We start from the raw sequence: 27,277 nt of genomic DNA on the forward strand, positions 1-27,277 counted from the left end.
ATTATAAGAATAAATAGATTAATTTAGAAAAAAAATCAGAGGCTTAATGCTGGTCGGCATTTAAAATTAGAGCTCTAAGACACAAGGTCCATTTAAATATCAATATTCATTAAGATCCGATCACCCACTTGCAAGTTATTCATTTTTCTAATTTTTCCTCTACCTTCAACCCTCCCCCAGATGGTTGAATCGGGGAAATCAACTTTATCAAGTCATTTTGTGCAGGTCCCTGACACGCCTACCAACTATATTGTCCTAGCACATCCAGAAGTACCGAACTCGCCAAAGCACTGGACCCCCCTAACTATCCCAAAGAGAGTGGATCCAGTCCGGTTTCGTCAATTACGTATCTACGACATTTGCTTATTCTACCGACCTCGATCTCTCCACTCTAAGCGTTTTCCAAGATTTCCGGTTTCCCCCTCCAACTCTCCCCTAATGTCACCAGAACTGGTTGGGGTTTAAAATAAGAGATCTGAGACATGAGTTCCTTCTTAATATCAAATTCAAAAATAACTCACGAACGGTCACCCGCTCTTAAGTTAAAAATACCTCAATTTTTGTAATTTTTCCGAATTAACAGCCTCTCCAACTCCCCCAAAGAGAGCGAATCCATTTCGGTTATGTCAATCACGTATCTAGGACTTCTGCTTATTCTTCCCACCAAGTTTTATCCTGATCACTCCACTCTAAGCGTTTTCCAAGATTTCCACCCCCCCAAATCCCCCCAATGACACTGGATCCGGTCGGGATTTAAAACATGAGATCTGAGTTACGAGGTCCTTCTAATACGAAATATCATCCGATGAAATTCAAGATCCGATCACTCTTTTGTAAGTTAAACATACCTCATTTTTTCCAATTTTTCAGAATTAACCCTCCCTCCAACTCCCCAAAAGAGAGTGAATTCGTTCTGTTTATGTCAATTACGTATCTAGGACTTGTGCTTATTTTTCCCACTAAGTTTCATCCCGATCCCTCCACTCTAAACATTTTCCAAGATTTTAGGTTTCCCCCTCCAATGTCACCTGATTCGGTCGGAATTTAAAGTAAGAGCTATGAGACATGATATCCTTCTAAATCTCAAATTTAATTAAGATCCGAACTAATTTTTCCAAATTAACCGTCCTACCATTCCCCCCCCCCAGATGGTCGAATCGGGGAAACAACTATTTCAAATTTAATCTGGCATGGTCCCTGATACGCCTACCAAATTTCATCGTCCTAGCTTATCTGGAAGTGCCTAAACTAGCAAGACCAGGACTGACAGACTCACACACCTACAGAATTTGCGATCACTGTATGTCACTTGGTAAATACCAAGTGCCATACAAAGTAATTTTTCTCTTGGGACGGAATATTTGGTTGAAGATTGGCTTCAGTATGACTTATCTTGGAACAGGGTTATTTCCAGGCTTTGGGCAAGCCATGGGTGGAAGTAGTTATAGGCCCTACTAAACTGAAGGTAAACTCGACTTTCTTATAACTTGAAACCCCCTCGCCCTATTTTAGATAGGGCTTGTGATATCAGAGCTCGATATGGCCATGATCCTAGTCATCTTTGGTCTAGCTCTCATTTGGATCCGTTGCTCCATTCGCAAGTTATACTAAATTAAACAAAAAGCTTGACTTTTTTCAGCGCTTAAAACCCACTCTCCCTCGTTCTATTTGAGCTAGGGTTTTCATCTCAAAACTTGATGCCTGTCACGGTCTTAGGCACCTTTGGTTCAATATTCACTGAGATCCATCAATCTCTCGCAAGCTACACTGAATTAAATGAAAAACTCAACTTTTAATTAAGCTAGGGTCTCCATTCTAGAACTCAATGCATGTCATACTCTTAGGCATCTTTATTCAATTTTCATCGAAATTCATCTCCATATGCAAGTAACAGTGAATTAAATGAACAACTCGAATTTTTTTAACACTTAAAGCCCCATCGCCCTAATTATGCTCAATTTTCATCCAAATAGCTTAATTTCAATACAAATCTGACTAGCGGTTCTCCCGCTATACTCGATTGCACAGACGGACGGACAGACAGACAGATCTCAAAAACCTATCTTGATGGGTATTTTCCACTGTCCAAATAGGTGATGATACCTGCATGATGATATGCCATTGTTTTTCTTTTTTTGGATCCAATTAGCCAACATGGCTACCTAGGACGTTGCAAAATCCGTTTGTCCGTCTGTCCGTCCGTCTGTGTAATCACGTGTAGGGGGGGGGGAACGTTGGTTGGATTTGGATGAAAATTTTGATGGCCAGATTTGGTGCCAAGGATCATGAGACACATCAAGTTGAAAGATGAAGACCCTAGCTCAAATAAAACAGGGGGGAGAGGGCTTTACCTGCTAAAAACAGTTTTTCGTTTAATTCAGAGAAACTTGCGACTGGAGTGATGGATCTGAATGAAATTGAGCCAAAGAGGCCTAAGACCATGACACATATCAAATTGAGATAAAGACCCTAGCTCAAATTTAACAAGGGGGAGTGGGTTTTAATTCCTGAAAAATTTAAGTTTTCTGTTTAATTTAGTATAACTTGCAAATGGAGTAACGGATCCGAATCTAAACTAGACCAAAGATGCCTAAGATGAGGGCACATATTAAGTTCTGGTATCACAAACCCTATCTCAAATAGGGCGAGGGGGAGAGGGTTTCAAGCCTTATGAAAGTTGAGTTTTCATTTAATTTAGTAGGGCCTATAATTTATGAATGGAGTGACAAATCTGAAGTCAGATTCATCTGAAAACCTGAATTTGCTGGAACGAATTTACAAAATACCACTGTATTGGATCCAGCTAGAATTGCCTATACTTGTTTATTGCAGACAACATTTAGATGGGCAAGAATTCATAGCTTCAGTAGTTTTACCAATAATACGGTCCTGAAGATGATGAAATGGTAGAAATCTGGTTCAGTTGACAAGATGGCAAAACTTAAACACTAATGTCAGAAATATAGGCCCAAATGGACTACAGTATGCAACATTTAGCACAAAAAAGGGATTTTAGCTCACTGTCGACCAGTGAACTGTGAAATAATTTCAATTTTCTTTGTTATATAACTTTTAAACAAAAACTAAACCAAGTGTTAATAATACTATAATTTTTTTGTCAAAAACAAATACCTTATTTCATATCCAAAAATAGGGCATGGAGCTATATCTGAGTTTACTCTAAATCTAAAGGGTGATGTTTTCTTGTACATTGCCAAAGCACAGACACACAAAAGCTATATCTGAGTTTGCTCTAAATCTAAAGGTGGTGTTTTCTTGTGCATTGCCAAAGCACACACACACAAAATTTTCGTGTCAAAGGTAAAGTATTTGAAAAACAAGTACATTAAAAGTATCTTAAGTAATAAGTATTTCGTAATCTTACTTAAGTATCAAGTAATAAGTACACCCTAGAGTTTATACTTAAGTACAAGTACAAGTAACGGAAAATTTTACTTAAGTAGTACTTCAAGTAAGTGACAGCACTGGTTCACACCATTCATACTTTGTTTCACAAAACACCAAGGCTGAACGATAGATTATACATGTCCGAAACGTAAATTTAAAATGCAAATCAGGGGTCAAAAGTATCTAGTAAACGCATCCTTAGGGGAGCTCAACAACAGGCAAAGAAGACATAGTGATTCTTCATATATCAGCCACCCGTTACTCTTCCATGGAGGGACAGTTGTCACATAGTGGTCTCTTTCAGCCTATTCTTTTTCAATGCGTTGACATGATTTATTGTAAAGAAAAATTAAAAAAACTTCCCCCCTCAAAATACCCAGAGCAGCAACTATATTACATACTTTAGAAACCCTGCTAGGGGATTGTTCTGAGGCATGCGAGGGGGAAGCGGTTTTTAAAAGGAACACAATGGGTCAAAAGGGTTTAGAATCAGAGGTATTAATAAAATTGCAATAAACAACAAAATAGAACATAGAAAAATGTAAAATAGATGGTCTACCTCCGTCTTTCCGATCAGAGCAGAGAATCCAGTCAATATATCCTCATCACTCTTCTCGGACAGGTTCAAAGCGTCAAGTATCTGCCTCTTAGTGTCACCCTTAGCACCAGCAAGCACCATCGCTACCACGGCACTGATGCTGTATGGTGAAATGAAAATATTTGAACTCGGGCCAACTTCTTCTCGGACAGCCTAAAAAAAAAAAACAGCAGGAATTAAAAAGAAAAATGTCTAATAAACTAAAAGTCAGAGTTGTAGGTATAGGTATGTGTACCTGAAGAAATTGAACCCACGTGCTCTTGCAACATACCAAGACTGGAGAAGTCTAGTGACATTTTTTTTCTTTGAAACTCGCACGGCGATCTTTAGTGCATTTAGTTTTATGAAATTTAGCTTGTTTTTTTTTTTCGGCACACCTCTTTACTATAAATGAAACAGGGTAGACAAAAAAATTAAAAAGGGGGAAACTTGTAAAAAATATTAAAATTCTTTAAAAACTATCAAGGCCGAAAAGAAATAATAGGAAAGGCAAATTTGAAAAAATCAACAAGACCCTTAAAAACAATCGAGGCTGCCAGGAGTCGAACCTGGAATCTTCTGATCCGTAGTCAGACGCGTTATCCATTGCGCCACAGCCCCTTTACTTTCGAAACTTCTTTTCTGAATGACTCAAAAAGTGTTTCGGTATAGGTTGTCGGCTATGTGAAATACGGCGCCAATTGTAATATTGCTTAGTTGAAAACAATAATCAATTTATCAATAAGACAATGAATTAAGCACTAAAGTGAGAGTAACTTGTCTAACAAAATTTTCAATTTCAAATGTTTTAATGGCAACAAAACACTTCTAATTTTCAGTTGACTATATAGATTGCAATTTAAAATTCTTTCAAAAGTACTGCTTAAACATTGGCCTAACGAGCCTCCTTGTATAGAATTAAATAAAAAAAAACAAGTTTTTTTAACTGAAAGTAAGGAGCGACATTAAAACTTAAAACGAACAGAAATTACTTCGTATATGAAAGAGGCTGCTTCCTCATCAACGCCCCGCTCTTTACGCTAAAGTTTGACTCTTTCTCTCAATTCTTCTTTCTAAAACAGTAAAAAAAATTAGCGTAAAGAGCGGGGCGTTGATGAGGAAGCAGCCTCTTTCATATACGAAGTAATTTCTGTTCGTTTTAAGTTTTAATGTCGCTCCTTACTTTCAGTTAAAAAAACTTGTTTTTTTTTATTTAATTTCTGAACGTTTTTAAATCAATGCATGTTTTGATTTTGGCTCTCCGCAGAGGAATAATTAAAACGAAATTTGCATTTTTTTTTTTTTTGGCTAAATGGCTTTCTCATAATTTTGATCGAATGATTTTGAGAAAAAAAGAGCGGGGGAGGAAGCCTAGTTGCCCTCCGATTTTTTGGTTAATTAAAAAGGCAACTAGAACTTTTAATTTTTTCGAATATATTTATTAGTAAGAGATTTACGTAACTTATAAATTAGCTTACGTAAAGAACTTTTGTATTTTATATTTTTATTACATATCTGAGGGGGTTCGCCCCCTTGTCAGATCCTCGCTCTTTACACTAAAGCTTAAATTTTGTCCCAATTCATTAAGAATGACCCCAGAATCACAAAAGCCGTAGAATAAATAGTTGAAATTACTAAAAATACTTTAACGTAAAGAGCGAGGTATTAGGAGGAGGTGAGCCCCTCAAATGGGTAATAATTTCTGTTTGTTTTAAGTTTTAATGCTGTTCCTTACTTCCAGCTGAAAGTACTTTTTCATATTTATTTTTTCATTGTGTTTTTAACTAATGCTAGTAAATCCTGCGCTCCCTTCATGGAGATTTTCATCCCCCATGACAAATTATCGATGGAAAGTTCCCCCAGCATATCCCCCTCTTCTCAACCCCTCCCCAACCAAAAAAATCCTCCTGAAAACGCCTGTACACTTTCCAATAACCATTACTATATGTAAGCATTGTTCAAAGTTTGTAACTTGTTGCCCCTCCCATGGGGACTGTGGGGGAGTAAGTCGTCCCTAAAGACATAGTTATAAGGTTTTTCGACTACGCTGAATAAAATGGCTATCTCAGAATTTTGATCCGTTGACTTTGGTAAAATAATTAGCGTGGGAGGGGGCCTAGGTGCCCTCCAATTTTTTTGGTCACTTAAAAAGGGCACTAGAACTTTTCATTTCCGTTAGAATGAGCCCTCTTGCAACATTCTAGGACAACTGGGTCGATACGATCACCCCTGGGAAAAAAAAAAAAAAAAAAAAAAAAAAAAAACAAAAACAAAAAAACAAAAAAACAAATAAACACGCATCCGTGATCTGCCTTCTGGCAAAAAATACAAAATTCCACATTTTTGTAGATAGGAGCTTGAAACTTCTACAGTAGGGTTCTCTGATACGCTGAATCTGATGGTGTGATTTTCGTTAAGATTATATTACTCCTAGGGGGCGTTTCCCCCTATTTTCTAAAATAACCCAAATTTTCTCAGGCTTGTAACTTTTGATGGGTAAGACTAAGCTTGATGATACTTATATATTTAAAATCAGCATTAAAATGCGATTCTATTGATGTAGGTATTGGTATCAAAATTCCATTTTTTAGAGTTTTGGTTACTATTGAGCCGGGTCGCTCCTTACTACAGTTCGTTACCACGAACTGTTTGATTTTGTCTGAATTTGCATTTCATTTATATTTTGTTTATTATAATAGTTTGGTTATTATGGGCTATAGTACGTTTGTTTTTTTTACTATAATACTCTTATGAATGTATTGCGGACCTTAACCTTGGCAATTTTCCTCTTGAGGTACTTGACGAGATAGATTTTTTCGAAAATAACAATACACAGAAAAAAGCGTATGGGTTTTTCTTAGTTGGAATAGTAAAAAACGAATAACAGACAATCAGGCAGAGATTTCATTCAAATATGGCAACATACCCCAGGGAAGCAGTGGCAGATCTAGGTGGGGGAGGGGGCACGCATCCCCCCCCCCTTATCAACTTAGTGATGGATTTGGGGTTGGGACTGTTTGTTCGGGTTGGCGGTGGGATGAAGGTTATTTCTTTTGTAATTGGTTTTTAACACTTGATTTATTTATAAGTTTTTAATTGTTAAGACTGTTTCTTTTTGCAGACAAGTTTGAAAAGAAGTTTCAGTTACTTCGTGTGGTGTCTAAAAAATTTTAACGATGACGCATGCTGCCTAAAAGTATTTATTTAAATTTAGATTTATCAAGAGAACCTGTCCGTATTGTCACAAAAGCCAATTGGGAGGCAAAAATCTTCATTTCGTAACAACAAGGAGGGAAAATTTAAAATCCTAACTTCTTTAGGCTATCAAAATGATATTCCAGGATTGTGTTGTCACAACGAGGCAGAAAAAATTTAATATCTAAACTACTTTCACTATTAAAAATTTGTTTTGAGTCTTTCTATGGTACAGAGGCGAAGAAATTGATATCTTTACTTTTTTTGGCTGTCATAAAATTTGAGTTTGCTTTTTTTGCGAAGCGGGGGGGGGGGGGTTTAGAACATTGTTGTTTTTAAGGCGATTCGTATAAACTACTATACTAAAGGAAAAATTTTAATTTTGCTAACGCGTAGCGATTAACTATATAGACATTCCTAAATGCATCCTAAATTAACAATAATAATAATAACAACTACATAAATATTTCTAGAAGCATCCTGTACTAATTAAAATAATGATAATAGAAAAAAGAAAGAAAAGACAACCACCTTCTCTCAAACACCCCCAACTTTAATAAAGGTACGCATAAGCATACACTTAAAACTAAGCCTACGAGTCGAAATACTCCTTCAAAGGTCGGAGTAATCTTTTAAGATAACTAGATTTTTGAAAAAAAAATTCTATAAAAGAAGGCAAATAATTATGTTTTTTTTTTTTTTTTTTTTTTTTTTTTTTTTTTTTTTTTTTATCTAGCCGGTATAGATGGTTCTCTGAATTCTCAGTTTCAATTAGCAGAATAGCCTTTGATTTTAACATTCACAAACGAAATGATGAAAAAAGTGGAAATTCACACCGCTTGAGTAAACCACGGAAACGGAATGCAACAAGAATATTACTTCAGAATTTATCATCTTCTCACTACCAACCAGTCAGAAAATATAGCTATATTTTTGTTTAGGAGTTGTATATATTTGTCTATAAAATTGAATAAACTGCTATATATACAGCTCAGGGTGTTTATACTTATTTTGATACAAGCCATCCCATCATGTTTCCACGAATAGTTGTTAGTAAATCAAAATTTTTACAGGACAATTCTCTTACTTATGCTAAATGCTAAAAGAATTTCTAATGAAAAAATTTCTTTTTAAAGGAATTTCTTAATGCAAATGCTAAAACAGTTTCAAATTTATATTTTTGTGCTCAACTGACATATCGAGATTAATACGTTTGAATTGAATATCTGAAAATCTCACGATTAAAACGAAATTAATTAGAAATCTACCACAGCTTGAAACCCTGAGAATTTAAAACACTAATCTATACCTATCAAATACAAAAATAGCAAACACATTATTTGTTGTTTAAAGGGTATTTCGACTTATATACTTAGTTTGAAGCACATACCTACATACATCCTTATTACAGTTCATATTTTTCTGATGATTTTTGTCTTTATTCGAATGCTTTAGGATGAAAAGAAGAGTAAATACTAACGAAGAGCACTAACGATGAAAAGAAGAGTAAATACTAACGAAGAGCTCTAAACTAACATGACTAGCCATTATAAACGTTCACCGAAATATTGAGGTAGACATCGACCGTGTAATAAACAGATATGGCGCGAGTGGAAATAAAGTGGAAAAGAGATAGACTTTTTCTTATAAAATTGTGATTTCTATACTTTAAGCAAATATATCAAGCTTTTAAAAGTAGCGATGCGATAAGGTTAGGCGACATGCTTATTGGTTTGACCTATACAAATAGTCGCAATGAACAAATGACCCCAAAAGATGGTTCAAGATTAATTTTTTTGACAATACAAAGCTTAACTCACTGGCTATAGTGGTCAGAAGTGCAAAGGCGAAAAATTATGCAGAAAGTATTAAATATCATATTTTTTTTTTTTTACAAATTATGAACAGCTCTTTATTTTTTTTTTTTAAGGCGGGGTGGTTTTTATAACTTACTATTTCTGTATCAGTATTTTTAAAATTTTAATTTCAACAGATTTATTAGAACTTTAACAGAGACCAGATTTAGATTAAATTTATGACCATACTACCTACCTACGACGCATAATTGTCGAGGTTCCCTTTAAATTGCTTGTATTTGTTCACAAGTTTATCGAAGCAACCTATTATGCGCCCCCCGCTAAGAAAAATCCTGGATCTGCCCCTGCAGGGAAGCAGCTTTTCAAAATATATTTTTGTTACATTATCTTGTCGAAAGATAAGTGTGTGTTGAATCATCATGCATTATTTAATGACTTGTTTTGGTATTTCAGTTACTATTGGCTATAGTCCGTTCTTTAATAGAATACTTTATTCATTTTTTTTAATTTTTAACAGTTATTACGAAGTCTTTCTACGTATTTTTCATCCCCATTATGCAATCGAGTATGGTTAGATAATTTCTTAGACGACAGACTGCTTTTTCTTAATTTCTTAGACTGCTTTTTCATTTACCAGAATTTAACAGAGAACAATAGCTCATGTGGCACTTATGACGAGGTCGGAGCCTAAAATTAGACTCGGAACTATGGTTATCGATTTCACCGTCCTAGCACGTCCAGAAGCACTGAACTTGCCAAAGGACTAGAAATCTCTCCAATTCCCCCAAAGAGATCGGATCCGGTCCGCTTATGTCAATCACGTATCTATAACTTCTACTTATTCTCGAACTCGCCAAAGTACCAGAAACCCCCTAATTCCCCCAAAGAGAGCGAATCCGGTCCGGTTATGTCAATCAAGTATCAAGAACTCGTGCTTATTCTTCCCATCAAGTTTCATCCGGTTTCTCCACTCTAAAAATTTTCCAAGATTTTCGATCTCCAAGAATTCCGTTTCCCCCCACCATTCCATATGTCCCGAACTGAAAATGGAACATCTGAGACATGAGATCTTTTTGTATATATCAAGTGTTATTAAGATCCAATCACCCATTCGTAAGATAAACATGCCTCCATTTTCATGGACTTGTGTTTATTCTTCCCACCAAGTTTCACTCCCCCCAAAGTCATCGAATCCCGTCGAGATTTAGAATAAGAGCTCTGAGACATGAGGTCCTTCTAAATATCAAATTTCATTAAGATCCAAACACCCGTTCGTAAGTTAAAATACCTCATTTTTTCCAATTTTTCCAAATTAACCCCTCCTCCTTCGAACTCCCCTAAAGAGAGCGGATCCGGTCCGCTTATGTCAATCATATATCTAGGACTTGTGTTTATTCTTCCCACCAAGTTTCATCCCCATCTCTCCATTCTAAGCATTTTTTCAAGATTTCCAGTTCCCCCCAGTCTCATCGGATCCGGTTGGGGTTTAAAATAAGAGCTATGAAACACGAGGTCCTTTTAAATAACAAATTTCATTAAGATCCGATCACCTATCCGTAAGTTAAAAATACCTCATTTTTCTAATTTTTCCGAATTACCCTTCCCCCAAAGAGAGTGGATCCGGACCGGTTATGTCAATAAAGTATCTAAGACATGGGCTCATTCTTCCCGCCAAGTTCCATCCCGATCTCTACACCCTACGAGTTTTCCAAGGTTTCCGGTTTCCCCCTCCGACTCCCCTCAATGTCACCGGATCCAGTCGGGATTTAAAATAAGAGCTCTGAAACACAAGATCATTTTAAATATCAAATTTCATTAAGATCTGATCACCTGTTCGTAAGTTAAAAATACCTCATTTTTTCTAATTTTCCGAACTATCTCCCCAATTCCTGCAAAGAGAGCAAATCCAGTCTGGTTATGTCAATCACTTATCTAGGACTTGTGCTTATTCTTCCCACCAAGTATCATAACGATCTCTCCACTGTAAGCGTTTTCCAAGATTTCAGGTTTCCTGCTCCAACTCCCCCCAATGTCACCGGATCCGGTAAGGATTTAAAATAAGAGCTCTGAGACACAAGATCCTTCTAAATATCAAATTTCATAAAGATCTAATCACCCATTCGTAAGTTAAAAAATACCTCGTATTTTTTTCTAACTTTTCCCAGGGACCGAATTATGTGCCCCCCTCCCAACTCAACCGAAGAGAGCGGATCCGGTCCGGTTATGTCAATCCCGTATCTAGGACTTGTGCTTATTCTTCCCACCAAGTTTCATCCCAATCTCTCCACACTAAGTGTTTTCCAAGATTTCCGGTTCCCCCTTTAAACTCCCTCAATGACATCGGATTCGGTCAGGATTTAAATTAAGAGGTCTGAGCTACGAAGTCCTTCCAAATATCAGATTTTATAAAGATCAAATCACTCATTTGTAAGTTAAAAATACCTCATTATTTCTTAATTTTTCAGAATTACCCCCCCCCCCCAGCTTCCCCAAAGAGAGCGGATCCGTTCCGGTTATGTCAATCACGTATCTAGGACTTGTACTTATTTTTCTCACCAAGTTTCATCCCGATCTCTCCACTCTAAGCGTTTTCCAAGATTTCAGGTTTTTCCCTCCAACCCCCCCCCCCAATGTCATCGGATCCGGTTGGGATTTGAAATAAGAGCTTTGAGGCACGATATCCTACTAAATATCAGATTTCTTTCAGATACAATCATCAGTTCGTAAGTAAAAAATACCTCATTTTTTCTAATTTTTCCGAATTAACCGTCCCCCCACTCCCCCCAGATGGTTGAATTGGGGAAGCGACTATTTCTTATTTAATCTGGGCTAGTCCCTCATACGCCTGTCAAATTTCATCGTCCTAGCTTATCTGGAAGTGTCTAAACTAACAAAACTGGGACCAGCAGACAGACAGAAATTGCGATCGCTACATGTCACCTGGTAAATACCAAGTGCCATAAACGCCGTTTAATTTAAACAGAGCAGGGACACAAACTAAAAACTACAACAATTATTAAACAAAAAAATCCGAATATTTCAACACCACATCCACGAGCCTTTTCAAAGGGGAAAAAGGAAAGAAATAGAAAAAAGAGAATTTTTTGTTAGTTAAATCATCTAAAGAAAAAAAACAACACAGCATAAGAAAAAAGAGAGAGAGAAAATACAATTAACTATCGAATTGGTAATTTCAAGTCATTGGAATCCTTCAGGGTTGTATGTATTTACTGTAAAGTCCTCCATTTTCTCTCCTTTTATAGGACGTCATTTACTTGCTGAAGAGTTTCAGAAACAAATCCAAAACTTGAATTCGTGTTTTGCTTTAGCTTCATTCAACGTAAGCGATGATTGAACCACCAATAGTCGTAATATTTCATCTTAAAAGTGGCTGAACAAATTTATCACAAAATTAATTACGTATCAACCAAAGTACGAATCCAAGGGTACTAAGGCGAAACTTTTAGGAATGTTTAGGATATACTGAAGGGGATGTTCAAATAAATCACAAGACAATATGAGCATCCATGTTGTCAAAACGGCCTATCTGCAATATTGCAGGGATGGTTGACTGTATTAAGTTCAAAATTGACTAATTCAAATTCATAAATTCAATATTGATTAATTTAAATTTGAAGTTTTGATGTTTTATAAAATAAAAAAACCACACTACTCAGTACGAAGATCGCTTTTAGTAAAGCTTAAATTTCACTCTGGTCTTTTGAAGACTTGTAGAGTATCAGTCCCACTTCTGTTTGTGGTAATATTGGCTTGGTTTAGGTGGCATTTGATTATTCATTGTAGTTTCTGTTCGTTTTTGGTATCATTCACTGATTTTGTCCATTTTAAGTTTGAAACTAATTCTGCTTGTCTTTAGTTTTATGTAGCTCTTCAGTTTCCTTTGAAAAACTTCATCAAGGAGGTTTTTTTTAATTAATCATTTTAAAACCTATGTGTAAAAAAAGGCAAAGCAGGGGACTAGCTTCCATTATAATCCAGAAAAGAGAGCTAGAAATTTCAATTCTCAATTAAATAAGCCCACTCCGAAGGTTCTACGACCTTCTCTTCCATAGGAAGCCACCAGGTGAAAAAAACTAAAATTCCGAAGGCATATGGCACTTTGCCCAGGCAGCACTGTGAATGCTGCCTCTGTCGATTCGCCACACCACTTTATGGAACACTGCACCAGGTTCTATTACACATGCCAAGCCATGGCACGCGCCATATGGCGCATATCCTTTTTGAAAGGGACCACTTTCTCACAAGCCTTTAAAGAAAAAGCATCGACATATTTCCAAGAAGTAGGCGCAGGGAATATTTCAGGTAGGGGGTTGCATACTTTGTCAGAGCAGCAGGTAAAAGGCATATAGGCCTCAGCAAATCACGATATTTTTAGAAGCCCCTGGCCCAGAGGCCCTACAAATTCAATTTAGATATATTGAAAGTACTTACATTATAAAGGTTGATAGTAAATTGCGAAATTCCTTGGGCTACAGCTTTTGATTTGTCCATCGTTTCGATAAGCTGAACTTGAGTCACAGAACTCCAAATGAAAACGGCGACTGGAAAAAAAATTTGACAAGAACTAATAAACTTTGAGCGATAAGGAAAACCTCTAAGTAAAGATAAACATGACGCAATACCTGAAAGATAAATCATCAGAAATACAGTTTGAGCTGATTAGCTAAAACAACAAAGGATCAAAGTTTAGACATAAATTACTTTTCTTTTCTATTCTTCGTTTTAATTTCTAAGCGACAAGGAAAAGACTCAAGTAAAAATACCTGACTATACACAATGCTTGAAAGATGAATCATCAAAACTACAGTGTGAATTGATTGGCTTAAACAAAACAGGATCGAAGTTCATAGGCAAAGTTCTTTGTTGATTATTGACTTCGGGGGATATAAGCAAATTTGGTTTTGGAGGAAGAAATTCATTCACTAAAGAAACTCGAACAAAGGAAGAAGTCACCTCACTTTCGAAGTATCATCAAAAAGTAGTTGTTTTTAAACATCTCATCTTTTGTTAGTTTACATTTTTAGGAGGCAGGAAAGTCAGACCTCATCGCTAAGTAAGTACACAATTTCCACAGATTTATAGAGATCGCAGCAACCTTGTCAGGATTAAGGATGGGTCCTACTATGAAACAAAATTATCTAAAAGTTGTTATTTTTCTCGTATTAACAATACTTAGTAGGAGATCTAAGCTGCTCAGAACTTCTTTCTGGGCTACAACCCTACATAGAGCTACAAATTTGACTTCTTGGCTCTTTTTAATTTCAACATATAATAGCCTTGTTTTTCGCCGGCAATCTACTAAGACCTTACAACTAGGTGATGAACGATATTTTGTATAGGAGCGGTCTTAAAACTTGGGAAGGGGCAAGCTTACAGGGAAGTTTTGATTTTGTTTGCCTCCAGGCACTCCCGTGCCATGGGTTAACAATTTTAAGATGGGCATATCAATCACGATCTAGAAGGACATAAACCATTTAGCTCTAAGAGCATGGATCCTAAATTATAAATGATTCACTGATTCTTTATACACATTCTAGTAGAAAGGCTGGGTATTTTAGACCTCGTTTAAAGCCAAAATTTTACAGGGCCTTACATATGCATCCAGGCAGGTAATAATTCGGCCTGTGAACCCCCATCCCGTCGTAAACCTTCAACATTTTCACAGAAAGGTAGGCATACTGAACCATGTTGAAATAGGTCTCATGCAAGAATTCTCAGGGTTAGTCCAAGAGCGATCTTAGTTCAAGATGCAAACTGATTCGGTGCAAAAACAATCCAAGTCCAGATCCAGTGAAAACGAGCGTAAACTATGCCAAACACATAGGATTTTGACAAAAAGTTTCAAGATTTTGCTGGCAGTTTAAGGGTCTGCCTATCTTTCCCATAACAGACTTTTTTGGTTTGTGGGGTAAATCCATTTAGAATTAATTCGGTGGTCTTTGCATAACTTGTAGATCTTAGACTTGAATAAATAACAGAATGATAAAACCCGACACCTATTTTCCTGGGGATCTTAGAAAAACGATTGAACTTCTCAAGTTTTGTGCCAGAGATAGAGATATTCAGTTTTACTGGAACTTGCATCATCAAAAAATTCAATTTTTTTTACAATGAAATGAAACAGAATATGTTTTCCAATGCGGAAGGGGTAGTCCCTAAAAGTGTTCTAGCATACCTTCAACGAAAAAAACTAAAAATCAACTCAAAGAAATTATCATTTGAGCAATTTGACCACGTTGGGAGTTCCCTGTGCCTGTGATATCACCCGTTCTGACAGACAAGCATGCCGACAAAAGGAACGTTAAATTTCACTGTGATTCAGTAATATTTCACAGTCAAGCCACAAGCTCTCAATAACTCTCAATAGCTCGTAAAATGATTTTAAGGTACCTTATTACCTTTAAAGATTTTTTTCAAAATTCTAGACTTCTATACTCTGGATAAAACGAAGTGCAGAATTTCCGTGACGAGGCGCAAAAACGAGAGAAGTCCTGAATCAGGGGGGATGAGTTACAGATCGCCCTGGCGTAAAAATGAACTAAATCTGAAGTTACTCGGATAAGTTATAGATCGATGTCCAGACTAAGCACAAAAAAAGCTTTGTCTTGACTGTAGAAAACGAGCTAGTTCCAAGCTGCAGAGTGATTTGATGTCAAATAAGTTAGGTTCAAGCTAATAGATCTCGGTGACAGTAATGTAAACGATTAGGTCCAGGACACCACAAACGTTACGCGTTGTTTAGTTATGCCCCCCTCCAGATTGAAAAACGATGAACCAAATAATATTTTAGCCCCCGTCCTCATCAATAAACCCAGCATGCACATGCATCACTCTCTGAAAATGATTCTAAATAAAAATGCATATTTTCTATCGAAACTTTAACTATGGCAGATAGGTAAGACGAATGGAAAAACAAATAATACAATTGGTTCTTTTTTCAGTTGTGACAAAAAGAAATCCTTTGCGAACTAATAACGCTGTTCAACATAATTCAGTATGGTAATTATGTATCTGGAAAAGTAATTGCAAGCAAGTTCAGACAATTTTATTTTTACTTGACTGGTTGTTAACTTGTACACATTCATTTTCTTTAGTCAATTTGTTCTCTTGCACTTAAAAATGCATCGTTGGAATATTACACTAGTTTGCATTTTATTCTAAAAGTCAATTTTGTACATGTCCTATTCTGAACAAAACACTGACAGGGGGGATGGGTACTGGGATACAATTGTTATGATGCCCAATAAGCACACATTACCTTAAATTGCGACTTGGAGTAACCTTAGGGATTTTTCCTTGTGAAGCACCAGAGTTGATGATTGATAATTTATTTACTGTGTTGTTTAGTGATCCTGTGCAGGTGAATGATCAATAGCTTCCCACTGCAATTTTCAATCCTAAAAGACCACTGAGGATCCAGTATTTAAATTTCAACAGTCAGCAGTAACTGCGTCCTTAGAATTTGTTCTAATCAATAGCTTCAAATCAACTCGATAAGGATTGGGCAATGAAACCATGGTTCACTCAATGGGATACTGCACATGTCCCGCAGCCCCATCAGCACTAACTGGTGTACACTGGATTTGTACATATCGCTAGCAAGAGCAATTTAAAGTAATTCAAGGTACTCAGTCACAATCCTTGAGGAAAAGAATTGTGTGTGAGCCCTGGTTATGGTAGACTGCTTTACATGCTTCAGACAATGGTCCCTGATGCTTGAATCAGGATCAACAAAAGTATATAATGCTGAGGGTGTTGGCCTTCATTAGCTTGAAGGTTAGAATGGCATTACCTCTTCTTCTCCTATATTCAAGAGTTGTGAGTTTCAGCTTAGCTAACCTTATAGGATAAGAAAATTCCTGCATGTCAGATACAATTTTAGTAGCACATCTTCCGAAACTGTAATGATTCTTTTTTTAATACTGGCTTCTATTAGTTTAACGACTATGACTTACAGAAGTCTTCTGTATAGAGTAATTAGTCTTCTATACAGATAACTAATGATTTTGGGGGAGCAAGTAGAGAGGATGTACTTGATCAGCCCAGGAGTTAAACTAGCATCAGCATCAGACCTCACAGCATTGGTGCCGGATTTCAAATCATTAATACTGCAAAATTTTGAGGAGCATAATATTGGAAACTTTTTGCGTTATCAATGTCTTGGATTGAGTTTTCCTTGAATTAGCCTGGTGATTCAAACCCTTGTTAACTTTCCTTGAATGAGGCAAAATTTAAGGCTAATTCGCAGGCTTCAATCAACTCTTGGTATGAGTGCTTCAATAAAGCCAAATTAACAAGTTTATCACAAGCAAAATAGATACATGCAAGAGCTGCATGCTCCTCTTTTAGCTTAAGGCCATGCAGTTTTGAGATTCTTTGTGTCTGGTCCAGATTAGCTTAGTTTGACTTATAGGATAGCATTTTTATTCCTTTTCAAGAACAATTTGTTCAAGCAATTCTTGGACAATAAAATAATTAACCTCATTGAACATTCGTGTTTTGTATTGTCATTTTTATTCTTCTGTCATCTTAACAAAAAGCTTTTCCAAGAATTACCATACATTTTTGTCAGCTATCAGAAAAAGGATTAATTAGTGCTATTTAGAAAAAGAAAAAATGAAGTAATAAGAAAAGACAGAGCAGAACAGTCAAGAGGAGGAATATTGATTTGCATTAAAAGTTACCAATGTTTCAAAAGCTAGATATTGACGAAATTACAAGTTCTAAATTTAAGATGGTAGTTTGCCAAGTATTCTTGGGTGAGAGGGATACAATAAATATTGTTAATGTTTACAACGCTGATGGAAATGAACCACAAACAGAGGATGTTTTCAACAAAGTGAAGAAATGATTAAAGACAAAGAGCCTTTTTTAATTACTGGTGACATTAATACCCGTTCAGATGCCTGGTATTTATGTGGATCTCAGAAATGTAGTGGTACAGGTATTCTAAGTGCTTTGGATAAAAATGATTGGCCTAGTGACCCCACTTGGCCTCCAAACTAGAGGAAATCCAATTACAGGAGTATACTCAACTCTACCATTGACCTTGCATTCTCAGCAGTAGCAATAATTAACAAGCTAAATATAAGCTTAGCTTCTGAACCAACCCTAACCAGTGATCATGAGCCAGTGATAACTGAGCATAAAGAATCTACACTAAGAAGACAAGCCCTACCTTTGCATTAAAGAAAGTTAACTGGGATCACTTCCAGGAAGAACTTACAAGGACAAGTCTTGAAGAGCAACTGGTATCAGTAATGATTACAGAGAGAAAACAATAGAGAGATCTGCTGCTGGAAGTGGCTAAGAAGACTATCCCCATCAAGACATTGGGCAGCAAGACTATAAATGAGCCAGAATAGTGGAATAAAGTGTGTAGCTTAAGTAAGAAGACATTTAACCAAGCTTCAAATGAATACAATAAGATCCTGACAACAGAAAACTGTAGGAAAAAAATATTGGCCCAGGCTGAATTTAGAAAAACAATAGAAGAAGCTAAAGAGGAATCTTGGAAGCAATTTTTTAAGAATCTCAGCTTCAGAAATCCATTTAGAAAAGTGTACAGCTTCATAAGAAAGATGAATAGGAAAAAATTGTACCACCATCCACAGTGGCCAACAACCTATCAAGGACAAGTGATTGCTGACAACAAAATGAAAGCTGAGGCGGGAGTAAGTCACCTCCACCAGATAATAGGTAAGAAAGACCCATTTCAAGGAACCAGCCCACACTCAATAAGTTTCACTAAAGCTAGAAAACTTTTTATAGAACAATCAGAATCAAAGCACAGTTTGAATTTGTCCTACAGAAACAACCAGAAACATCATCAGGCAGTGATGGTTAAAAGGTTAACTGATAAATGGATGGTTATCCTGCTACAATTTATCAAGTTGTGGCAGGAAGGCAATTTCCCTACAATTTGGGAGAAAGGCACAGCCATCATGATCCCAAAACCAAATAAACCAAACTTAGTAGAGAACCATCGTTTTTTAACTCTGCCCCCAGTTGGAGGTAAGATATATGAAAGACTAGTAAAAGAAAGACTGAGATTTGCAATAGCAGAAGCTAACCTGTTGCAGGTTATTCAGAAAGGTTTTTTCAGAGAGAGAAATACAGTTGATAACCTGATCAGGATGCAGAGAGACATCATTCATGCACTTGATAATGGTAAAGTGATGATTGCAGTATTCTTGGATCTCAAAGGAGAGATCATTTTGATCATTTGGTTCATAGACAGATACTAGAAGGTTTATCTACAGCAAAAACTGATGGAGATCTGATAAAATTCACATTGAATTACCTGTCAGATAGAACAATTGCTGTGAGAGTAGGACAAGAAAGATCAGAAGAAATAGAGGGGGAAAGAGGTGTTCCTCAAGGTAGTGTTCTTGGACTAGACTATTATAATGTTGGAAAATTTAATATCCCTCTTGAAGACAATAACTGAAAAGGAGGAATCTTTGCATATGATAATAATACTTGCACAGTTCAAAACACAGTTGAAGAAACAGAAAAAAGTGGTCCAAGAAATATTAGACCAAACAGAATTATGGTTGTCAGGAATAGATCTTGATTTTGAACCATCTAAAGGTAAGTTATGTTGTTTACATCACTTACTCTGTTTGAAAACAAACGGAGTGCTCACAATTCATGTTGATGATAAGCTTCAATTTAGCCACCATATTAAAAATCTAAAAGAATCAGATACAAAGCAACTGAACTTGATGAAGATGCTACCATGTGGAAAGCAAGGTGTCAAAATAGGTACAGCAAGATAATTTTATATCAAATACATAAGACATAAAATTGAGCATGAGAGTTTAATTTGATATAGGTATAAATTTGATATAGGAACCAACCTTGAATCAAGGATTTGCCTTGATATCAGTGTACTGACCAACACCAACTCAAACCCTTTATATGCCTTGCTATAGGCTTGTATTCCAAACCTCTTTGGAGCATATTTTGAATGTTGTAGACTTGAAACAAGCTTGATTTCAACACTTTCTCTGCTATTTGTATATTTTGTAAGGTAGTTTTGATTCTTTTTCTAAGTTGTTGGCATGAAACAAGCTTGAATCAAAAATTTGTCTTTTGTTTGGCTTGCTTTACAAGCTTGTTTCAAGTATGTTTTAAAATTGTATGCTTGATGCAAGCGCAACTGGTAGACTTGCACCAAGCTTGTTTGAGACTGTTCAACTGATTCTGATTGGCTTTTGCAAGCTTTTTTTTGCAAAAAAAGGCGTTTGCCTATTGGATAAAGCTTGATGTAAGAAAATCTGCAACTTGGATATACTATTGTATTTCAAAACGGTGTTGTATTATAAGACAAATGGTGCAACTCTTCTGTAATTATAGTGTTTAGTTCAGAAAAGGCCAAGCCCAAAAGTGCTTCTGTATTCTCATCAACTATGTTTAATCTTATTTTGTTGTTTAATGTGTTCATATGTTTCATGCCACTTAATGATTCTAATACTGGTTTCTACTTTGCAAATGTGCTCTAGTCCCTTAACAGAACCAGGTAAAACACTGGTGTAATACACCCAGTACTTGAAAAAATATTTTGATTAAAATGAGTCTTTAATAAACCTGGTCAGTAGGTTTCTAATCTTGGATATTATACAGCCTAGATAATTTAGATAGTTGGGCCTGGGGTAGTAAGGATTAGTAACCCACTCCAAGAAAACTTGTCTTGAAAATTTAAGTTTAAGCAAAAGTTATCTTTATATCCAACCTTATTTTAATAAAATCATTCTGTTTCACATCACTTGGCTTAGATTAAATGTATCCATGATGGATGGATATTTAAACAGAATTTAGAACTTATGAAGCAGAATTAGAACTTTAAACCTAATTCATATTAATCTAAAACAATCCATTTTATTGGTGATATTAGATTGTGTTGTGATTCAACTGTTGAAATGGTAATTTGCTGTGCAGCTTCTGAGTAGATTACCCTAGGCAGGGTCTTATCTATAACTGCTGAACTTACTATATATATATATATATATATATATATATATATATATATATATATATATATATATACTACTACTACTACTACTAATAACTCACTGCAGCACCAAGCCGCCTGAGGCCAACACAGCTACGCACGCTCCTCCTCCAACCTAATCTATTTAATGCCTCCCTCTTTACACCCTCCCAGGAAGTTCCCATTTCCTTTAAATCCTTATTTATGACATCCTCCCAACCCAGACATATATATATATATATATATATATATATATATATATATATATATATATATATATATATATATATATATATATATATATATATATATATATATATATATATATATATATATATATATATATATATATATATATATATATATATACATTTTTTAATTGCCTTTAAAAACCAATTACTGATGAAAAATGACTATAAAATAATTTTATAAAAAAACATGAAGCCCAATATATAGCCTAGAATTATATCTGGCCTTAATGGGAGGGGGATACATTTGCCAGGGTGGCAATTAGTATATTTGGAAGCAGCATTTGAAGGTACATTAAGAGCCATATTTGTTTTTATTCCCTGCAAAATTATCACCTTACATTAAATTCCATAAAGGTGTGAAAGGTTGGTTTATTGTGATATGCCTACCAGTGATGACTTCAAAGTTTCATTGAGACCCTGGAATATCCCATTGCAGTGTCTAGCCTCTCTGCTCCCTGTCCATGTCATGCTTGAATGACTTTAAGGTTTGAGATTGGATGGTTTGATTACTTAAGGAGTTCCAAGGTGGGGCAACACAGTTGGAAAAGAAGTGGTAGTGTTATCTGTGGTTGGTTGTTCCTTTGATCAGGATGATGGCAAGAAGGCTTGAGCTAGGATTGGCTTGCAAATACTTAAAAGCTGTGATGACATCTTCCCTTTTCCTTTGGTAAACAAGGGTTGGAGTTTTCAATGCTGCAAGCCTCTCGTGGTTGTAGAGGGTTCTCAAGTTTTATGACATTTCAGTGGCATGTCACTGTACACCCTCAAGGAGTTTCTTCCCTCCTTTGAATTGAGGAAAGGCCAGTACCATACCAAATTCTAGTGCTGGCAATACTATAGATGTGTATAGTCTTATTCTAGTATGTTGGTTGCAGCTGATAAACTATGTTGGTTCTTTTGATAAACTAATGCCAAGACATCTCTCTGCCTTTGCAGCAGCTAAGAGAGTATGGTAATGGAACTTAAGGTGAGATTACACATTATCTTGGGCTATTTTCTAAAGAAGCAAAAAGGATAATTTTCCTGATTAGCTCACTAATGCAATAGCTAATAAATAGACATACCTTTAAAATCAGAATTTCACCTTGAATCCAAATAGGCCTATGTAATATTGATTTGGGTCAGAGATGAACTTTATGTACATTTTATTTATTTATAGTTTATGTACAACCAATGGAATACACTTCCAAATTAGAAGGCTAGAAATGAAGGTTTAAGTCTAGGAGTAGTCTAGTACATAAGGAAAGGTGTTAAGAAAACAATTCTTACCTCATAATATGAAGAATAATCATATTTAACATAGGCCAACTTTACAGGGAGAGAACCTTTATCTTCACTTTTTTCTTTGTATTTCCTATTTTTCAATCATATTTTTAGACATTTGTGTCTATTCTTTAAGTTTTGAAAACCCTACAAGTGTCATCAATCTAATCTAAACTAACTTAGCCTAAATTATCAGTATTTGTCTATTAAAATGCTTTTGTAGGTGTTATTGATAACAAAAATGCAATGGAATTCATGTCTAGGCTATTTTTCAGAATCTTATTAAAAATATTGTACAACAATGAAAGAAGTGAAGATAAGGGTTCTTGCCCTGCAAAACATGTTAGCTAAGATTATTCTGCACATCATGAAGTAGCCTAAGAATTTTTTTCTTAATATGTAGGCTATCCTTATGTACTGGACTGCTCCTAGACTTACACCCACATGGATCTCATATTTGCATCCAGGATGCAAATTCACAGCAAAGAGCCAGTTAAGGTTTACTATTGGGAAGAAAACAGATGGAAAAAGAAGAAATGAACAGTTCAATGCTTTGTATACCCAATGCTTGTTCTAAATATACTAGTGGCTGCAATTCCAACCCCCTTTCAAATTTAGGCTAGCCTAACCCTAAACTAGGATATATACAAAAGCTTTTGGATTTAGTGGGTTTGGCATCATCTTTTATACTGAATTCCTCATCATTTCAAGCACATCTCAGTTTAAAAGAAAATAGAAAACTAAGAAACTAAGCAATTTCTATGAAATTAAATGGCTGGCATCTATTTAGGTTATGCCTATCCAGAAGGCAATAAACTAGACTTGGCCTGCTAGCCAAATTTACCTATCAAAAGATTAACAAAGGACAAAGATAATAAGGATGCCTAAAACCTACTAATAAGCTTATACATGACTGTTGTCAGCTCAGTTCAAATGTTCAGTTTCTTCTTATAAGGCCACATCTGCCAGACAACAATTCCCATCTACTTAGTTCTTTTAAATCAGTAGTCAAGCTTCTTTAGGACTTACCTTTACAATACTCCGATTTAATCAAATTATATGGAATACACCAGACAAGGTTGTTGTTAAAGATCTTATAGTTGAATCAAAAATATCTGGAAATCTTCAAGACACCTACATTCAGACGCCGTTCCAAAATGTACTATTTCGCCATCTACATTACCAATACTACAATTCAAATGTTAGCCTTTTAATCATCCTTTTAACAAGGTTTGTTTTCCATGGTTCTGAGTGTCTCTAACAATTTTCTCCTAGCCGACAAAAACTTTGCTGTCTCTTAAATGAAGGAATTTTGGGAACAATTGTTAGAAAAATTTTACCGGAAATAGTGGTTAAAGTCGAAGAATCTCCGAGGTCAAACTCAAAATGTCAAAAGCCAAACTGAACAAAGTATTTTTCCATAAAATAATTTTTTTCAGTTTCACACTTAACCATATTTTAGCAGCTGAATGGTTAGTCGTTATTTCCAATTTTCGTAAGTTTGACGATTTTTATTTTTATTTACTAGGTTTAGCACAGAATTTCGGACGAGAATTGTTTGAGTAATCTCATCTATACCAAAGCGTACTTTTAAGATTAGTCAAATTTTTATTAATGGGCATTTGTAGCCAAAGCTTAGTAAGAAAATTTCTCTATAGGCTAAGTGAGCTACATTTTGTGACCTCAGTCCAAAAGATCATACACCAGGAGTAGACTTAAAGAAAGTTAAAAAAAAAGAAAAATATTAAAAGCAGCTTTTATCCCAAGGCTCTGTTAGGTGTTGTAGAAACTGTAATCCGTTGGTGGCACCTGCGGAGTAGCACATATGGCTATGTGTCACAGGAGAAAACTCATCAGTTCTGCTTCATTTTTTTTTTTAATTGAATAATTACAGAAATAAGTCTTATGTAAATGAAGCAATGATAAAATGTATGCACCGAATAATACCTTTTACAGATCTCTGCTTCTATGTAATTTCTATTTAATGAATGCACAGAACATTACTTTTTACAGATATGTGTCCGCATAACTTATATTTCTATTAATTATGTGATAGCGATGGCTTATTGTGGTTGTGGATTTTCCAAATAGCAATCTGTTAGATGTGAGGGCCTGTTAGACTCGTTCGCCATAAATTTAAACAACACAATAAAGCCCATATGGCCGTTGATTTTAGAAGATGCTGCTCTGTGAGTTAATAGACTCAACGCAGTTTGTTAAAGTGACAGAATAATTTTGCAACAGAGTTCCCTAGCTTTTACTTCCTATCAAATTTAGTTATGATCTGATTAGCCCTCTGACGGTACAGATTATGAGAATGCTGTCGTACTCTTTGCAGGTTCAATCGAGCGCTCTCATAGCCAAACTGAAGCTGTTGGCCAGGAATTGTCGAGTCAATTTTGCCAAATCGTCTTGTGATCATGCTTATGTCAAATAATTTTAAAACCATATTCCCTACTAAAAGAACCTGGATTAAAGACACAGGCACAGATCCTTCGAGGGCAAATCCGCGGGCTTTGTACGTACTCCCAACCAAGTTTGGTTAAAATCAAACGTCCGCTTTTGGCTGATAGAAAGACGTCATTAGAATATTGGATATTAGCCACAGTTTAAATTTGTATTTGCTCGGTCACTTCAGAACACACACAATTGAAGTTTGTAACACGAAACTTAAGATGGACAAAATTAAACAAAATAAGCTATTTATTCTAATTAAACGGCCTTTGTGATTCAGGGGTCATTCTCAAGGAATTAGAACGAAATTCGAACCTAAATGTAAAGAGCTAGGTATTTGAGTGGGGGCGAACCCCCTCATATACGTCATAAAAATATACGAATATAGAAGTTCGTTACGTAAGTTAATTCATAAGTTACGTATATTTATTGCAAATAAAACATCCGTAAATAAAAAAAGGTTCTGGTGGCCTTTTTAAGTAACCAAAAATTGGAGGGCAACTAGGGCCCCTTCCCCACCCCTTTTTTCTCAAAGTCGTCCGATAAAAACTTTGACACAGCCATTCAGCCAAAAAAAGTAAAATTAATATGCAAATTTCGTTTTAATTATTCATGTACGGTGATTCAAAATCAATGCCTGCATTAAATAAAAAACGTTCAGAAATTGAATAAAAAACCAAGTATTTTCAACTGAAAGTAAGAGGCAACATTAAAACTTAACACGAACAGAAATTATTACGTATATGAGAGGATTTGTCCCCTCCTCAGTATCTCACTCTTTACGCTAAAATATTTTTAGTACTTTCGAAAGAGCTATTTATTCTGATTAAACGGCCTTTGTGATTCAGGGGTCATTCTTAAATAATTGGAAAAAAAATTCGAACTTAAGCGTAAAGAGCGAGGTATTTAAGTGGGGGCGAACCCCCTCATATACGTCATGAAAATATACGAATATAGAAGTTCGTTACGTAAGTTAATTCGTAAGTTACGTACTGATTTATTGGTAATAAAAACGTCTGTAAATATAGTTAAAAGTTCTAGTGGCCTTTTTAAGTAACCAGAAAATTGGAGGGCAACTAGAGCCCCTCTCCAACCATTTTTTCTCAAATCATTCGATAAGAACTTTGAGACAGCCATTCAGCCAAAACAAGTAAAATTAATATGCAAATTTCGTTTTAGTTATTTATGTACGGTGAGTCAAAATCAAATCCTGCCTTAATTCAAAAACGTTCAGTGATTTGAAATCACTGAATTTTTCAATGAAAACATTTGAAAAAGCTTGACTCTTTCTCACAACTCTAGTTTTTCAACAATAAAAATGTTGCTCCTTGCTTTCAGTAAAAAAAAACTTGTTTTTCTTATACTTAATCTAACAATTGAACACAAATTATTGGCAATAATTCCGATCAGCAAACACATTTCTACTCAACAGTAGACATTATCTGCTAACTATAAGATAGCGGCTTTCCAGTGACGGTACGGACTCATTAAAGCTGTTGAAGTGCAGAGTAGAATCACGTTTCTTCTAACAAGACTGATGATTACTTCAATTTTGACTGTGAAAATTCTTTGTCAAATTAGAAACAGAATCACAAAATACTGAATTGTGATCAGGTGTACTCCTGTGACAATGGGACTGTTTGCTCATTCCTGTTTTGAAATGTCCTTTCTTATGGAAAAACGCATTGTCTATGCTTTGTAAAACCATTGTCAAAAACTCCATGTTTTGTTTTTTAGCACAAGCTTACCATTTTCTGATTGCTTTATGAGTGATTTTGAAAAAAGAGAAAAAAATCTAAAAGAGTTATCATATTCACATTAGTGTTTACTGCTTGTAGAAAATTTTTTTTGTACGCGTCACTTTTTTCGTAACGGTAAATGTAATTTCGTTCTACGGTAAATATGATTTCTTTAAACAATTTCCTTAGTGAAACACGGATTTTGACGATAGCCCATCTTATGAGAATTCTTTCATATTTTGATAATTCATGAATCCAAATTGAGGATCCGGATACTTGAACTGAACAAGTTTTGCTATTTGACTAAAAAACGAGAAAAAATAAATTGATAGTCAGTTTTGTAGCTCGAAATTCTCAAATTAGAAGACATTAAAACTCTTCTATTGACTATAGTGTGCCAGTTATCAGATACAAAAAATATTTACAATTCTGTTTTTTATTTTTGTGCATTTGTTTTTTTTTAATGTACAGAGAATATGAGTAACTTTTAGAATAGAATTAAGTGGCTCTTTTTAATTTTTTTTTCAAAGTTTATTTGTCAAATTATTTTGAGTCTT

At 35.4% G+C, this 27,277-nt stretch overlaps 1 protein-coding gene and 1 non-coding gene across 7 annotated transcripts in view; both read right to left on the reverse strand.

Moving 5' to 3' along the window:
- LOC136026368 (leukocyte elastase inhibitor A-like) overlaps positions 1-23,708 on the reverse strand; it is a 58,215-nt gene extending 34,507 nt beyond the window's left edge. For 3 of the 6 annotated variants that reach the window (XM_065702905.1, XM_065702903.1, XM_065702904.1), the window contains exons 1-3: positions 23,423-23,528; positions 13,450-13,559; positions 3,968-4,159 (exon numbers count right to left, since the gene is read on the reverse strand). In XM_065702905.1, coding sequence (XP_065558977.1) covers positions 3,968-4,159; positions 13,450-13,559; positions 23,423-23,438 — 318 coding nt within the window. In that variant the 5' untranslated portion in view covers positions 23,439-23,528. Of the gene's footprint in view, positions 1-3,967; positions 4,160-13,449; positions 13,560-23,422; positions 23,529-23,556 lie in introns of those variants that run through there. The other 3 variants (XM_065702907.1, XM_065702908.1, XM_065702906.1) reach the window with 3 other exon arrangements.
- Positions 4,534-4,606, reverse strand: Trnar-acg (transfer RNA arginine (anticodon ACG)). Its single transcript has one exon. It is a non-coding gene; the product is annotated as a tRNA-Arg (tRNA).
- Positions 23,709-27,277: the final 3,569 nt, after the last annotated feature.

Source organism: Artemia franciscana, chromosome 4 (assembly GCF_032884065.1).
Source record: "Artemia franciscana chromosome 4, ASM3288406v1, whole genome shotgun sequence".
Taxonomy (NCBI): domain Eukaryota; kingdom Metazoa; phylum Arthropoda; class Branchiopoda; order Anostraca; family Artemiidae; genus Artemia; species Artemia franciscana.